The 16,027-nt window shown below is 44.9% G+C and overlaps 1 protein-coding gene across 1 annotated transcript; it reads right to left on the reverse strand.

The window, feature by feature from the left end:
* Nucleotides 1–1,093: 1,093 nt before the first annotated feature.
* On the reverse strand, nt 1,094–14,229 carry LOC105025287 (vesicle-associated membrane protein-associated protein A). The gene is made up of 6 exons (XM_010895876.5): nt 14,019–14,229; nt 6,133–6,285; nt 5,872–5,975; nt 5,030–5,107; nt 2,931–3,122; nt 1,094–2,418 (listed from the first exon to the last, which is right to left on the reverse strand). Exons 1-6 carry the CDS (start codon nt 14,074–14,076, stop codon nt 2,254–2,256), a joined length of 750 nt encoding a protein of 249 aa, XP_010894178.1. The 5' UTR covers nt 14,077–14,229; the 3' UTR covers nt 1,094–2,253.
* Nucleotides 14,230–16,027: the final 1,798 nt, after the last annotated feature.

Genomic DNA, 16,027 nt, shown 5'->3' on the forward strand with positions numbered 1-16,027 from the left:
TTCAGTCTCGCTAAAAGATCAACCACACTGACTGCACGTTGGCTGAGGTTGCCCGACCATAAAACGAGAATGAATATCCTATTTCTGCACAGCCAAATGATCACGAAGGTCCAGATAAACGGCTGGGTCGGTTCAACTACAGCTGGAGGGCCTTCAGTTGGTTCATCACAGCCGTGGTCCCAGGAACACCCAGAACACACGTTAACACACCAGAATTCAGAGTCTCTGAGTGCCTTACAAATGACCAATTCACCAGGGGTGACAGGGCAATCCCCAGATCAAACCTCACCCTACCCGCAGAACTGAAATAAATGTTCTTGTGCTGATGGGAAAAGGGTATTATCGATTCACGTGGTTTGGGTTATTGATCTGGCTCGCTGAACTGAGCCTTAAGAGGCACATGAACAGAGGCCAAGAGTAAAAAAAAAAAAAAAAAAAAAAGAAAGTAAAAATGAAACGAAAAAAACTGGGATTTGATTTCCCCTTCACCTTCAATTTACTTCCAAATCCATTCAGAGTATAAAACACATCCTGTTAACCAGAGATTCAAATGGGAGGAACTGGTCATGGTAGAACCTTTTAAAGAGTCCAACCAGACACCCTACTCCTTCTACACAGAACTGGACCTCAGACCAGTTTCCTTTGTGAAGTGTTTCATTAGAGCAAAGCTGGGAGGGGCCACCCGGAACTGGTCCAATAGAAACACTGCTAAAGGAAAATTTTTAACTTTTTGCAAAATCAATCTGCACCCGATTCACTTAATTTGCATTAATGTTTGTCGTGCCGAGGAAAACTTGCCCGCCAAAACATTCTGGCACATTCTGTATGCAATTGGTGAGGTACCCAAATTAAATTGGCCATAAGAACAAAATTCCCAAAACCACAACCCAACCCCACCCTGTTTTTCAACTGGTTAAGCACATCACAATGTAAAACCATACCGAACGCAGCCCTGCCAAGGCCTTAGTGATTGGCTGACTCTTGGAATCAGGTATGCCAGCTCTGGAAAAAATACATGGACCAGCCGAGGGCCCCAAGGAGAGGTTTGAAAACCACCAGAAAGGGGAACATAAGGAGACTGTAAGAACACAACCACTGTCAAAAACCACAGTTTTCACTTTTATTTCTTCAATGTTTGATACCATGGGTGGGACAGGGTCGTAAGAACGGAGACCATTTTTTCAGTCAACATTTTCCTTAGAAGGGGGATATGATTTATATTCAGAAGAACAAAATAATATAATATTAATAATATATAAAGTCTGCATTGGTTTTGTCAAGGAAAGGACCAGGACAGAAATATACAAGGAAGGAAGGAAGAGGAGAGCAAGGGAAGGAGTCACCTCGTGATGGACCTGAAACATTCCCCAGAGAAAAAGAGAGAAAAATCAAACAAAAGAGGTCTACGGGCGTCTCCCAAACGCCCCCCTATCCCCTACACAGCGTTCTACGTCGGCTCTGGTTAGGTAGTCCATCATGGGGCGGATAGGGAGTGGTTGGGGAGGCAGCCCGTTTCCGAGGCGATTCTGCAACAGGTAGTGAGGCGTCGGTGTTCAACAATGGAAGAAGTACTTCGCTCCTTTTATCTTAAAAGGATTAAAATAACATTTACAAGACACTTAACATTCCATTCAACTCCTATTAAAACAACCGAGAGAGAGAAACCTGAACCGTTTATTCCACCACTTCAGGCTCACGGCCCCAGGAGGGGAAGGGGTTCGGGGGCCCAGATGACGGCCTATTCTATACAGTGCCCTACATTCAACCGGAGCCTGCAGAGGCTCGTCTGAAGTAGAGAACCCTGGAGGGAATAGGGCGGCATTCAGGACCAACCCGCATGGTGCCTGAGTGTTATCACAAACCTGTCTGTCCATACATCATCCATCCTTCTCCCTTTCATTTGGCGTGTCCTCCGCGTGAACTAACCGTGTGCGAGAGGCGGTTAAAGGGCAGCACACGGCCGGCCGCAAAGACAGACCACGATGGGCACCGCGGTACTGCCAGTGACATGTCCACAGGAAGACTTCTTCATCGTCCACTCCTCCCGGTTAGTCCCTCTTCCATCCAGGCCAGTTGATTCCGGAGCCGAGGGGTTGTCATGGGATACGTCGGGGGCGGCATCTCCCCCCGGGCGCGGCGTCAGAAATGGCGCCTAGTCCCCCACCCCCTCCGCGGGGCACCGTCCCGACGGTTCGGGGGCGCGAGCGGTGACCCGCGTGGGGAATGAGGCGCCATTTCAGAGCCAGACCCAGTTTACAAGATGAACTTCCCGATGAAGAATCCGATGAAGATGGCTGCTATGACGACGAGGAGGGAGGGCAGAGAGGGGGTCTGTTGCATCATGGAGGAGGGACCCGTCTGGTTTGATGTCGGGTGGTCGGAGCGCTGGGCAGCCCTTCTCATTCTCACGCCGTCTTCCTGGAAATGCATCAAACACCACGTTAAAAGAACACGGTACTAACAACACCATTAGAACCCTAATCTTAAAGAACACGGTACTAACAACACCATTAGAACCCTAATCTTAAAGAACACGGTACTAACAACACCATTAGAACCCTAATCTTAAAGAACACGGTACTAACAACACCATTAGAACCCTAATCTTAAAGAACAAGGTACTAACAACACCATTAGAACCCTAATCTTAAAGAACACGGTACTAACAACACCATTAGAACCCTAATCTTAAAGAACACGGTACTAACAACACCATTAGAACCCTAATCTTAAAGAACACTGTACTAACAACACCATTAGAACCCTAATCTTAAAGTACACGGTACTAACAACACCATTAGAACCCTAATCTTAAAGAACACGGTACTAACAACACCATTAGAACCCTAATCTTAAAGAACACGGTACTAACAACACCATTAGAACCCTAAACTTTAAATAACGCTGTCCTAATATCACCAGGTTCGAACCTTGAGTTGTCTGTTCTCATCTGTCAGCTTGCTCATCTCAGCCTGGAGCCTTTTGCACTCCTCCATTAGTTTCTTCATCTCAGAGTCGTCCATCGAAGCGCTAACCGTCTTCACCGTTGCCACGGGGACATCTGCCATCTTGGAGGAGTTCTGCACAGGCGCCGGCGCCCTGCTGATCGTGTCCACGTCATTCTGGGAAGAGGGAGAACAGAGAGAAAACACTGACACAGCATCCAAAACAGCACCATTCTTTACATCTGTCCCATCATTACAGGGGGTTTCAAAAGCTTTCACCCACCCAAGGACTTCTCCAGATACAACATGAAATCAAATTGGATTTAAAATCAGGAGATTCATGCCACTGATCGACACAAAAAGGTTGTTTAATCTTTAAGAAAAAAATTATTGCAATAACTAAAAGTATTCACCCCCCTTGCTATGCCACATGAATGAGCTGTCGTGCAACCGCTTTTCTTCAGAAGTCACATGATTCCAGGTTAGATACACTGTTGGTTAGTTCAATTCCTAAAAAAAACCCTACATAAAAACACAAAACAAAGGGATATTCGAAGCCGAGGGAAGGTTCTACAAAACCCCCAATCAGGGGCAGGATATACCAACATTTCCATAGCGCTGAATATACCCAGAGCAAGTAAAGACTTAAGAAATGGAGAAAGTATATGCAACACTCCAAATAAAATAAAATTGATTCTATGGTCCAAAACATAGTTTTTCTTTTTTGCCTCAGAGCATAGTGCCGTTTGAAAACAAGCCTAATACTGCACATCATCCAGAGAAAAATTCTGGCGAACACCTCCCTGGCCACTGAGCATGGTGGCGGCAGCATCATGCTTTGGGGATGCTTCTTGTGAGCGTGCCTGGAAAGCTCAAGAAGACATTGGACAATGGATGCAGCAAATGGCTTTAATGACTGCCACATGTGCCTCTACCAAACATTGACTAAAGGTGGCGAATACTTATTATTTTCTTTATTTGTAATTAATTTAGAAGAATTTGTAGATTTTATTTTTCACACTGACATTGTGGACTTGCTTAAATATCTCTTGATTTCATGTTGGAACACAAAATGTGTGAAAGTCTGAACGGGGTGAACACCGACCCACCGTAGAGGAGACTACCCATGTCCTGACAAACCTGCCGTTTCCTCTTGACTTTAACCTCTGAGCTGGGGGCGGTCCTGAAACCCTGAAGATCACTTCTGTTGCTAACACTGCCTGGTGGGGTCGGGGGTAGACCCAGACGGCTGCTATAGGGGGTACGGAACTCACTACCACCTGGCATAGGGCCTGGCGTGGCCCTGGAGTGCAAGTGATACCCTCTTTCATAGCCTGGCTCTCCTGAGAACATGGAGTGTCTCCCTGACTGCACTGGGGTAGTTAGCCTTGCGCCTCCTCTAGAGGAGGCCCAATTCTCCTCCCGTTTCTGCTCCTTTTCTCCCAAACCTGACTCTGACTTGTTGACCTGGGGGGGGGGGGAGCCAGGGTAAATTCGTTCAGGGTATGTTTGGAGATGCACATCTTCAGATAATCAGCTTTACAAACATGAAGCTTGGAAGACGAAATGAAAATAATCAACACATTTTTCTGTCATAGTTCATAAAGTAGATTGTACATTAGAGAAACATGAAGTTGGAAATGACACAACAGATAAGTCACAGAGTCATGATAATGAACACGTTAAAGGGGTAATAGAAGAACCAGGGTAAACCTTGGACCGCCGAGGCACTTTCAGCGCTGATATGTTTGGCCACGGACTGATGCTTAACAAGGACATAATGAAGAGGCATCTGATTAGCCCAGCAAGGGGGTCATACACACTAACAGATCCGTCAGAAACACATCTGATCTCATCCTTCACGTACAGGGAGGAGCTCCGAAACACTCATGGATGAGTTTGGGATTGTTGACAGGGAGTCTTGCTTGACTAGTCTGTATGTCAGAGATGGTACTGATACAAACCACTAGTCCTCGGTCTCTTCCCCCGTAGTCTCCGGTCTCTCCCCCCCTAGTCCCTGGCCTCTCCAGTCTCACCCCCCCAGTCTCCGGTCTCACCCCCCCAGTCTCTGCAGCAGTACTCACCACTTTGTTTTCTGAAGGCAGGTCGAAGACACATCTCAGCTTGGAATCCATGAGATCATCGGGTTTAGCATCTTTCCACTGGGTGAGAGGAGAGGAACATACGTTATTCATCAGGCTAAACTACTAGCAGCTGGTCTCCATCGACACACAGTCACTCACACACACCATTGCTCACACACACACACACACACACACACACACACAATTGCTATCTCACAACACTCCATCGCTCACACACCAAATGAGGCTCGGTGCTTGGTGGAAATGGCCCCCTATAACCTGCAAGTGCATTATTACTGACCCGTCCCAAATGGCCATGCTCAGAGGGAGAAAACAGGGCACCATTTGAGACCCACCGAGTCTTCAGACCCACCATCTGGGAACAGTCGGCCCACACGCCACATAAGTCTGGGCTGTTTATACCAAAGGGGGAGGGGGACGGACCCAGCAACAAGCCTTCCGGTTATCAATCGCCCCTCAGCCAATCTATGAAGCCCAAAATATTGTTGGGCTTGTCGTCACTGAGCGCGTGTGAGCGGATGATGGCCTCGTGGAGCGGATGATGGTCTCGTGGAGCGGATGGCGGTCTGGTGGAGCTTATAAGCCACCATGCGCTGGCAGAAGGTTGCTGCCCTCTGCTGGACTTGGTGAAGAAAGTCTTAAAGACTACAATGAGACTAGCGAGGCAGAACAATCTACCTTCACTGGCGGCAGAACTACAGGAGGGTAGCCATCAGAAACAGGACCGCAGGGGCCACTGCCGCAGTGGGAGGAGTCAGAAACAGGACCGCAGGGGCCACTGCCGCAGTGGGAGGAGTCAGACAGAAGTTAGCAGGACTCACCATGGCATCCATCTCGGCCACATTAGGAGGAGCGAAGATGCTCTGGACCATGAACTTGTGTTTACTTTTCTCATTGGGGTCATAGTCGAATGGCTGCAGCATCACTGGAAGACAAGCCAAACACATTCACACAATCTCAGCAAGAGCGATTAATGGACAGCTTTATTGACTTCAGAAGACATGCACGTTTGTCCTTTTCCACTCCTAACCTCAGGCCAGATCATGATTAGTCATGGCTGGACTGTGAGGTGGTGTACTCACCAGAGATGGTGACCGTAGAGCCAGCGTCGATGATGCCGCTGTTGGGCCGGACACAGTACCTCCTGGGTGCGGTTGTCTTTACTTTGAAACAGACTCTTCTATCAGATGGGTTCTTCAGCTTCAGGTTTGTGGTGACTACATCTGTGAAGGGACCTGTGTGTGTGTGTGTGGGGAGGGGGGGGGGGGGGTTAACAGGTTAGGATCAAAACAATGGTATACATTCCAGGACAGGCCCTGTAGCATTTGTACTCTGGGGGGGGGGGTCGTTAGCCTCCACACGCTCAGTAGGACACGCATGTCCTCCCTATTAGACATGGAAGGTCAACACACAGGGTAATTTCTTCGGCATGCATCTGTCTTTTGACCAGTTAGCGGAGACCTTCAGCCAGTAATTGGTCTGCCCGTGTTGATAAAGCCTGCGATACATGACTGGTTGACTTGGGAATATGCATGTTACCACGTCCCAAATGGTGCTCCAATCCCTTCATAGTGCGTTATTTTAGACCAGCGCTCTACAGGGCTCAGGTTTACAGCAGTGCACTAGCAACAAGGGAGGTTGGGCGTCATTATGGACACAGCCTTGGCCTACTGCTGCCCTCGCCATCTTGTGACCATTGGTCTGTTGGTCTTCAATTAGGACGTTAAGTACAGCCATCATGGTCTCAACTTGGTCCAGCATTGATGCTTCAGGTTGGGGAGATGTTCCATCGTGTTGTCAACACAGCTGGAAGCAAAGTCAAAAACCCAACAAACTCAATTCCACCAATTAGCAATTATCTGATGTGAAAAAAAAAAACATCCTTGCAGATGAATAGAAGTTGTGTACCTGGCATAACGCTAATAGGTCAGATAACAGCCTAATATGTTCTGCCGTGACTTGTCAACATCGTTTCAGATGAGAACTGAGAAGCGCAGTCGTTGATTGGCTAACCAAAACAGGACTCGCGTTAGGTATTGCGTTTTCAAACTCTAGTGCAAAGACTCTGCAACCTCCCTTGCTATAAAGAGACTGTTTCAAGCAATTAACTACCAGGTAAAAAGCAAAAAACACACGTGTTTTTGTCCTCCAGGACCAGAGTGGAATGGATTATGGATCTGAAAGTATCTCATATAGGCACAACACGGGTACAGACGACACGTCATTCATAAGAGCTTAGGCTACATTATGTAAGTTGTAAGACAAATATCAACGCTAGAGTGAAAAGCCTCCAACTCAAACCCCGAATTGCCATCCATGCACATCTCCATGACAACACGGCCCATCACAGTGTGTGCCTCTGTTCCTCACTCTGTAGAGGGTGCACAGCCAAGGCTAGTTCAGCAGGCATGTAGCTGTATCCTAAACCATGCGTATAGCCAGTTAGCCGCATCTCCATAAAAAATAAATCGCTGTCTAGTAACTGTTCCTGAGGTTGGAGGTCAAGCGGTGCATTTTACAACAGAGCCCGTTTCACCTCGGCAGCCAAGCTGAACTCAGGAACAGGGTGCCCCCGTCCACCCACTAACTTGGTAACATGAGGGAAACGGCGCAGGAGAAGACTACGACAATCAGACAACTAACCCAGTCAGAATGGATGCAAACATTGGCAATCCTCACGGCCACGGACGTCTGCAAATACATTGTTGTCTGTGAATGAAGACATCGTGTTCAGAGTAGACCTGAGCATGTAAAAGCTTTGATAGTTATTGACCTACAGGTCATTTTACACTCCTACACAGAATGGCCTGAAAGCCTTCAGCTAAATTAGCTATTATTACTTCACAGGCCTCACATGCATCCACAAAATCTTTGAACAGCGCTAATGTACCTCCATTTAATATTTAAGAGCACGGTGTACAGCCAGTTTGACAGGGGCGGACACCCCTTTGTTCTGTGTCCAGTACCTGCTAGCAACACAATCTCTCCGTAGCTCTGGCATGGCTAAGCCCAATCAATGTCCCAAAAACAAGTGCTTTAAGAAATAAACTATTGAGGAACCTAGAGGTGGAACATACGCTACTGTAAAATGTTACTGTAACCTGTTAAACTTGAATAGGCCATTTCTAATATGCTTAGAAGGGTTTATTAATAGAGTGTTACAGACATAAGGGCCTACTTCCCGGAGCTGTGCTTTTTATAAGCATGGGGAAAAAAAATTGCATCAGGGGTTGTCTGAAAAACAACAAGGTGTCAGAATAAATACTGCATTTACAAGCCAACAATAGGATCTCATAACTCATTATGCATTATTTACAGCACTTGAAAAAGAATTAACTAACGGAAAATTCCACAATCTTTAGAATATTCCTTTTGCGTATCAAAATAAGATCAAGTTAAAACGAATGAATAATCCATTATGCATTCAGGACAACGCCATAATTTTTTAAATAATTCCCATGTTTTTACTCAATATGTTAACCTACTGGCTACAACTTGAAAAACAGCTGCATCTGGAGTTTAATAAGTTGTATTCAATTAAAGGAAAAGGGCACTAAGGAACCTTACATCAGCTTGCTTCCCACCCTCAATTTAGATCTTTGACCGACTAAAGGTTACCCGCAATAAAAAACAATATTCTCTATCTGGATTTCGTAGACTGCGAAGTGTAGAAAATATATGCATTGAGATTTTCTTTTTACAAATGGGCCACATCCGCTAAATTTCATAAAAAGTTTAGACAGATGATCAAGCTGAAAACAACCGACATGGGTCTAATTATAAGGCCTGGTTATATTTACCAGGTGATCTGAACGAAATCTAAATCTAAGGAAGAGACACCTAGCAGGGACCCAGCCCACGTAAAGACATAGATAGGTCAGGCAAGATGTCCAAAACATCCTAGGTTCCTAGACTCAAACAGGAGAACCATGTACCCTAACGCACACGGATAAGCACAGACCGTCCCCCTACGTTAGAGAAAGGCCTGATGGCTATTACATGACTACATGAGAATGAATGTTAGAATTCAGACTGAAGTAGAGAGTTGTCATCACACAAGCGCTACCATTCTTCCGACGGAATCATTTTAAGCTGTGGCGATCCTCGTCTTTTTACAGAGATGTAACATTTCAATGTACAGCCTTGCTCAGTCAGGAGTATGTCATGCCAGATTTCTGTAAACCCATTCAGAAAATGTAGGCTTCTTTCACAGCATTGATTGCCTGACGAATCAAAAATGATCTTTGCTCTAACGTTAGCTAGAAACTGTAAAAGTTGTTCACAGTCAGATGCAAAAGTGCAGCTTTCCACTTTGCTTCTTAATATAAATCTGCAAGACTTATAGCAGAAAGTTTCACAAACCATTTTTCGGTCAATAAGCTTGTTTTGTCATACCTCAGCAAGCTGAGGCTAAAACGGCTTGTGTTAGGCAATTATACTAATCTCCGACTGGCCAACTAGCTACAATGAGTCAGAGCATACATAGTTAGCCAATACATCCTGATAACAGAGCTGGGGTTGCAGAGATATGCATGTTTGTGTAACAGTAACTTCTGAATCAGAGGGGACAAGACAACGCTTGAATATAATAATCACAGAAATTCAAAGCACGTCAGAAACAGAAACTGTAAAGTTTTGTCAGTGGTGGGCCTTGACTTGGCATTCCACAGGGTGTTTAGGGAGTTCAGGACTATAACAGCAGGACTGTTGATGGACAAGTAGACAGAATTTCCAGATTGGCCCAGGGCTCCTGATCCAAAGCCTCTTCTGGAAGGTGAAAGCAGTGCTTGTAGACCATACACATGCTAATCAGACAATACATTTCTGGAGATTACATACACCGATCAGCCATGACATTATGACCACCTGCCTAATATTGTGTAGGTCCCCCATGTGCCGCCAAAACAGCCCTGGCCTGTCGAGGCATGGACTCTGGACCTCTCAAGGTATGCTGTGGTATCTGGCACCAAGATGTTAGCAGCAGATCCTTTAAGTCCTGTAGGCTGCGACGTGGGACCTTCATGGATCGGACTTGTTTGTCCAGCACATCCCACAGATGATCGTTTGGATTGAGATCTGGGGAATTTGGAGGCCAGGTTAACACCTTGAACTTGTTGTGTTCCTCAAACCATTCCTGAACGCTTTTTGCTTTGTGGCAGTGCGCATTATCCAATACCATCAGGGAATACCGTTGCCATGAGAGGGTGCACATGGTCTGCAACAATGCTCAGGTAGGAGTTACATGTCAAAGTAACATCCACATGAACGGCAGGACCCAAGGTTTCCCAGCAGGACATTGCCCAAAGCATCACACTGCCTCTGCTGGCTTGCCTCCATCCTATAATGCATCCTGTCGCCATGTGTTCTCCAGGTAAGTGACGCACACGCACCCGGCCATCCATGTAATGTAAAAGGAAACATTATTTGTCAGACCAGGCCACCTTCTTCCATTGCTCCGTGGTCCAGTTCTATTGTAGGCACTTTCATCAGTGGACAGGGGTCAACATGGGCACCCTGACAGGTCTGCGGTTACGCAGCCCCATACACAACAAACTGGGATTCACTGTGTGTTCTGACACCTTTCTATCAGTACCAGCATTAACTTTTTCAGCTATTTGAGCTACAGTAGCTCATCTGTTGGGTCGGACCACACGGGCCAGCCTACGCTTCCCATGTGCATCATTGAGCCTTAGCCGCCCATGACCCTGTCGCCGGTTCACCGCTTTTCCTTCCTTGGACCACTTTTGATAGGTACTGACCACTGCAGACCGGGAACACCACACAAGGGCTGCAGTTTTGGAGACGCTCTGACCCAATCGTCTTGCCATCATAATTCGGCCCTTGTTAAAGTCGCTCAGATCCTTACGCTTGCCCATTTTTCATGCTTCTAACACATCAACTTTGTGGACAGAATGTTTACTTCCTGCCTAACATATCCCACCCACTGACAGATGCCATGACAACGAGTCAGTGTTATTCACTTCACCTGTCAGTGGCCATAATGTTATGGCTGATCGGTGTACAAGTATGCATAAAGTGAAAGGCCAGAGCTAAAAACATTGAACTTCCCCAAAAGCTGACCTAGCCAGTTTTCCCATGTCATGCAGCCTTATAAAAGGCCTCAGGTGAAACTTCCACAAAACTAGACCTAGATAGTTAGCCCGTATCATGCAGCCTTAAACGGTAGTGTGGAAATAAAATGGAATGTGCAGAAAACGCAGCAGAAATTTTTTTTTTGCAGTATACCGTTTTAAGACACAGGACACAGCTTCAGTCTGGCATTAATAGCAGAGTTTGATAACCATTTTTCTTTTTGTCTGTACTGGTTCAGACCAGAGAATTGTGCCCGGAATAGAATGTTCAGTGTTGTTGCCACGACTACTATAAATGTGGTGGTTTGGTGTGCTGTTTTATAGATTTGTTGTGATTGGGTAACAAGATTAAACAAATTTCTACTAAATATGTTGTAATGTGACAGTATTAATAAACTCTAATGTACCTTTTCAAGAAAGAGTAGTCTGACCCAGGTAAGCAGAGCAAGATTTTGATGACAGTTCTGGTTGCCTAGTGATTGACGTAAGTCAAGCTTCAGAAACATTTCTTTACAGAACAAGGAAATTACAGTTCGGTGGTTCGAAACCCCACAAAAGACTTTGTTCCCGTATACAACTTATGACAACCATTCGAGACCCCACAGGCCTTTTTTTCCTGATAAGAGATATTGTATGAAACAGCGTTGAAAACAAAGAAATGTAGACCAATCAACCAATACAGAATCAAAATAGCTCTGGGACCCAGCCCTAGTTCATCTCTACATCATTTAGCAAACTTATGAAGGGTATCTTACAGTAGTGGATGCACGCATTTTCATACCCCTGTGAGATTCAAACCCACAACCCTGGCATTGCCTGCGCTGTGCTCTACAATCAGAGCTACACAGGACTCGGGTTCATTGAACCTGGCGTGAGCAATAACTGTCTAGCCAGGACACAGCCCTGAGACAGAGTTCAAGTTACATTCAGGAGAGATGGGTGACGGCCCGGTCAACTCCTATATTTTTCATCTGTGACAGAGGAGCTAGGCTGTATAGTACCTTCGTCCAAGAGGAAGTAAAGAACTAGGCTACAATTCAACCTTGTCAGCTTCAATAGAAATAGAGGTGGAGCTTTCTGTCAACATGCAGCAGTCAAAGTCACATGCATGTCCCGAGAGATTTAAAAACTAGTCACTCAAAACTGAGCTGGAATGAGCACAAGTATGTGTGATGCTACACACAATACATTTGCATTGCAAGAGATCTGCATGATGTTCTTGGGTTAGAGTTGAGGTTAAAATTAAAGACTAGATGTTTGTTCCCACTCAGAGTGCTATGGACAAGGCCTGTTTACTTCCCGAATGAGCTGAAGTTTGGGTGGACGAGAGGGGGCTGGTCAATTACGTGAGATGTATTCCATTTACTAATATCGTATGTTCTCATATCGTTGTCATTTAACCAATTCCCGAAAAGCAGTTACAAACCATGAGATTTTAATTTGGTGACTAAATGAAAATGTAAAGCTTGTGACTGATAATCGGTAGTCAAGGTGCAAGATGCCCACTTTAATTACGTGTGGCTAAAAGGTCCTCAGCCATTCATAGTTTGTTGCCCGTCACCATCAATCTTTTTATCTGGCACCATATTGCTTTTCAACACCTGAATATTGATGTGAGTATTTGTGTCCTTTTTGAACATCTAAAAACGTCTGAACTGGTCTTGTTGGGGTAGACGGGGTATCTGTAACTTCTGTCAAACTACGGTAATGGCATTCACTGACAAGTGCAGCAGCGTGACAGCCAAATAGGGACGTCTAACTAACACGTCTACAAGTGAAGATAAGACAGCCTATACATTTGAAGACAGGCGAACGGCTCTGACTTCTGAACAGCACCACATACGTGAAGCGCCGCGCCCTCTCTGATAGCAATCAGTTAGGATGGATAGCCAGCTAACTCAGCAATGACTAACTTCCTTTCAACGAATAACCGGTCATTCATTGTGTACAATATCTAGTCCGAGCATTGCGCAATACCGAATGAGGCAGTTATGCCTATTTTGAATGTAATCTCTCTGGTTAGGTAGCACAGGCCAGCACAGTATTCAGAAAACAGCTGTGTAACAGTAGCTGTGTAGAACGCTAACCAAGCTGCCAATATGGCTAGGTCCAAGTTAGCCCCGTTGTCATGACAATCCCTTACTAACTAGAGAGCGAGCTAGTTAGCCAACATAAACGGGTATAACAGCTAAGTTATCTAGGTAGCCTAACTAGACCAACTAACAACCATGTACCTGTTGCAAGTTTGACTTCAAAGCGCTATATCAACTTTGACTGACACGCTATATGAATGTATTTAGCTAGCTAGCCGTTTCAAAGACGATACACATGTAATAGCAGACTAGCTAGTAGCTGACTATATATATCTATCCTCTGGCCATATTACGACAGTAGTGTTAGGTAACAGATAAGACATTTGATTTTTACCAGGCCGTACTAGCTAGTTAGTTTGAGGAATTTCCTAAGTTGAAAACGCCAATATCTACACCTCAAGCCAGGACCTACTTGTACCTTACGTACAGTAAGTTAGCTAGTTTTCGATGCTAGGTAGGAAACTGAACTCCAGCGCTAATGTTAGCTAGCCACCCCAGGCATTCCTTATCTGGGCACTATGTCACAGTGAACGGGCAAGAAGGCAGACCTAAGACGACTCCGCATACTTTATGACAAAAAGCCAAGACTCACGCCGGTTGACCACGTCACTACAGTACGGGGATTCACATAGGCCTTTCCCCAGCTCAAAATGGCGGAGGTGGCAAGCAAACGTTAGCCCAAAAACTAAGAGAAGCGGGTGAAATATATAAATAATAAGACAATTCGTGACATGTCTCCGATATGTAAAAAGAAAACCTTCATGCAGTATTAAATGCTCTTACCTTTGAACCTGAGATCAGCGGGGGGGTCGAGAACCAAGATCTGCTCCAACTTTGACATTTTTAGCTAGCTAACGTTGCCAGGGAAGTCACTGACCAGAGGAAATCCTAATAGCTAGCTAGCAAACTAGATTTGAACGAGTCAGTAAGTCGTCCGCTGACTGGTCTCTCTGTGCTGAAAACCTGAACGAGCACACGGGAACACATTTGAACGCGCGATTCGAACGCGCGCTCATGTTCTGGGTTTCCTTTCTAATTAATACATGAAATAATTTAGTTGGAGCTGATTTGTTAAATTAGTTAGCTAATCAAATAGCTACCGGGAGAAGTCACGCAGGTTTGTTTAGCGAAACATTCACTAGATAATGTAATGTTCAGATATGCCTATGTCATGAGGACAACTAGCTTTATCAGATAATTTTACACGAGTTATGGGGTATTTTGGGTATCAGGGTTTCATGGAATAAGGAACATGGATTTCTGGGTCAAGATAAAGTCAGAGACTGCCTGAGGGTGTTCATTGTGTACATTTGGGGACCAAATGTCGTATCAAAGATAGTAAAACATCATCCCCAATGGGGAAAATGTGATTTCTGAGTTCAATATTAAGTGAAGTGGGAGAATATGTACAACCCCGTTTCTTAAAAAGTTTGGACCCTGTGTAGAATTAATAGAAAAACAGAATGCAATGATGTGCAAATCATCATATCAAATGTTGAAACAGAGAAATGTTATTGTTTCTTAAAATATATGCCCACTTTGAATTTGATGCCAGCAACATGTTTCAAAAAAGCTCAGTCAGGGGCAAAAAAAACCTGGTGGAACATCTCACAACTAATTAGGTTAATCAGTAACACAATTGGGCATATATTGAGCATCCCAGAGAGGATGAGTCTTTCAGAAGTAAAGATGGGGAGGGGTTCACCACTCTGTGAAAGACTGCGCGGGCAAATAGTGCACCAATTTAAGAATAACGTTTCCCAATGTAAATTTGCAAAGGGTTTGGGGATCTCGCCATCTACGGCACACAAGGCCGAAAACCAGTATTGGATGCCCATGATCTTCAGGCCCTCAGGCGGCACTGCATTAAAAACAGACATGATTCTGTAGTGGAAATCACTCCATGGAATCAGACACTTCTGAAAAACATCACTGCATCCATAAATGCATGTTAAAACTCTACCATGCAAAGAAGAAACCATTTATAAACAAGATCCAGAAATGCTGACGCCTTTTATGGGCCTGAGCTAATTTAAGATGGACTGAGGCAAAGTGGAAAATTGTCTTGTGGTCTTACAAATCAAAATCTGAAATTATGGGAATATTTTGGAATCATGGACGCCGTGTCCTCCGGCCTAAAAAGGAGAGGGACCATCCGGCTTTTTATCAGCAGGCAGTTGAAAAGCCAGCATCCGTGATGGTATGGGGGTGCATCAGTGCACATGGCATGGGTGACTTGCACATCTGTGAAGGCACCATTAATGCTGAACAATATATACAGGTTTTGGTGCAACATATGTTGCCATCCAGACAAGGTATTTTTCAGGGAAGGCCTTACTTATTTCAGCAAGACAATGCCAAACTACATTCTGCACATATTACAACAGCGTGGCTCCGTAGTAAAAGAGTCTGGGTGCTCAACTGGTTTCCTGTAGTCCAGACCTGTCACCCATTGAAAACATTAGGCGCATTATGAAATGGAAAGTATGACAGAGATACCAAAACTGTTGAGTAACAGAAATCCAAGAATGGGAAAACATTTCACTTTCAAAACTACAGGAATTGTTCTCCTCAGTTCCCAAACACTTACAGAGTATTGGTAAAAGAAGAGGTGATGCAACACAGTGGTAAACATGCCCCTATCCCAACGTTTTTGAAATGTGTTTCTGTCATCCAATTCAAAATGGGCATGTATTTTTCCAAAAACCGTAACATTTCTCATATTCAACATTTGATATGTTGTCTTTGAACGGTTTTCAATTAAATATAGGGATAAGTGATTTGCACGTGAT

The sequence above is a fragment of the Esox lucius genome, chromosome 3 (genome assembly GCF_011004845.1).
Source record: "Esox lucius isolate fEsoLuc1 chromosome 3, fEsoLuc1.pri, whole genome shotgun sequence".
Classification (NCBI taxonomy): Eukaryota; Metazoa; Chordata; class Actinopteri; order Esociformes; family Esocidae; genus Esox; species Esox lucius.

Excerpts from the sequence above, each read along its gene's own strand:
- LOC105025287 (XM_010895876.5), bottom strand. The coding sequence starts at position 14,076 with ATGTCAAAGTTGGAGCAGATCTTGGTTCTCGACCCCCCCGCTGATCTC. Across the intron at positions 6,286-14,018 it reads CGCTGATCTCAGGTTCAAAG|GTCCCTTCACAGATGTAGTC; the intron begins GTAAGAGCATTT and ends ACACACACACAG. Across the intron at positions 5,976-6,132 it reads CTCTACGGTCACCATCTCTG|TGATGCTGCAGCCATTCGAC; the intron begins GTGAGTACACCA and ends CTTGTCTTCCAG.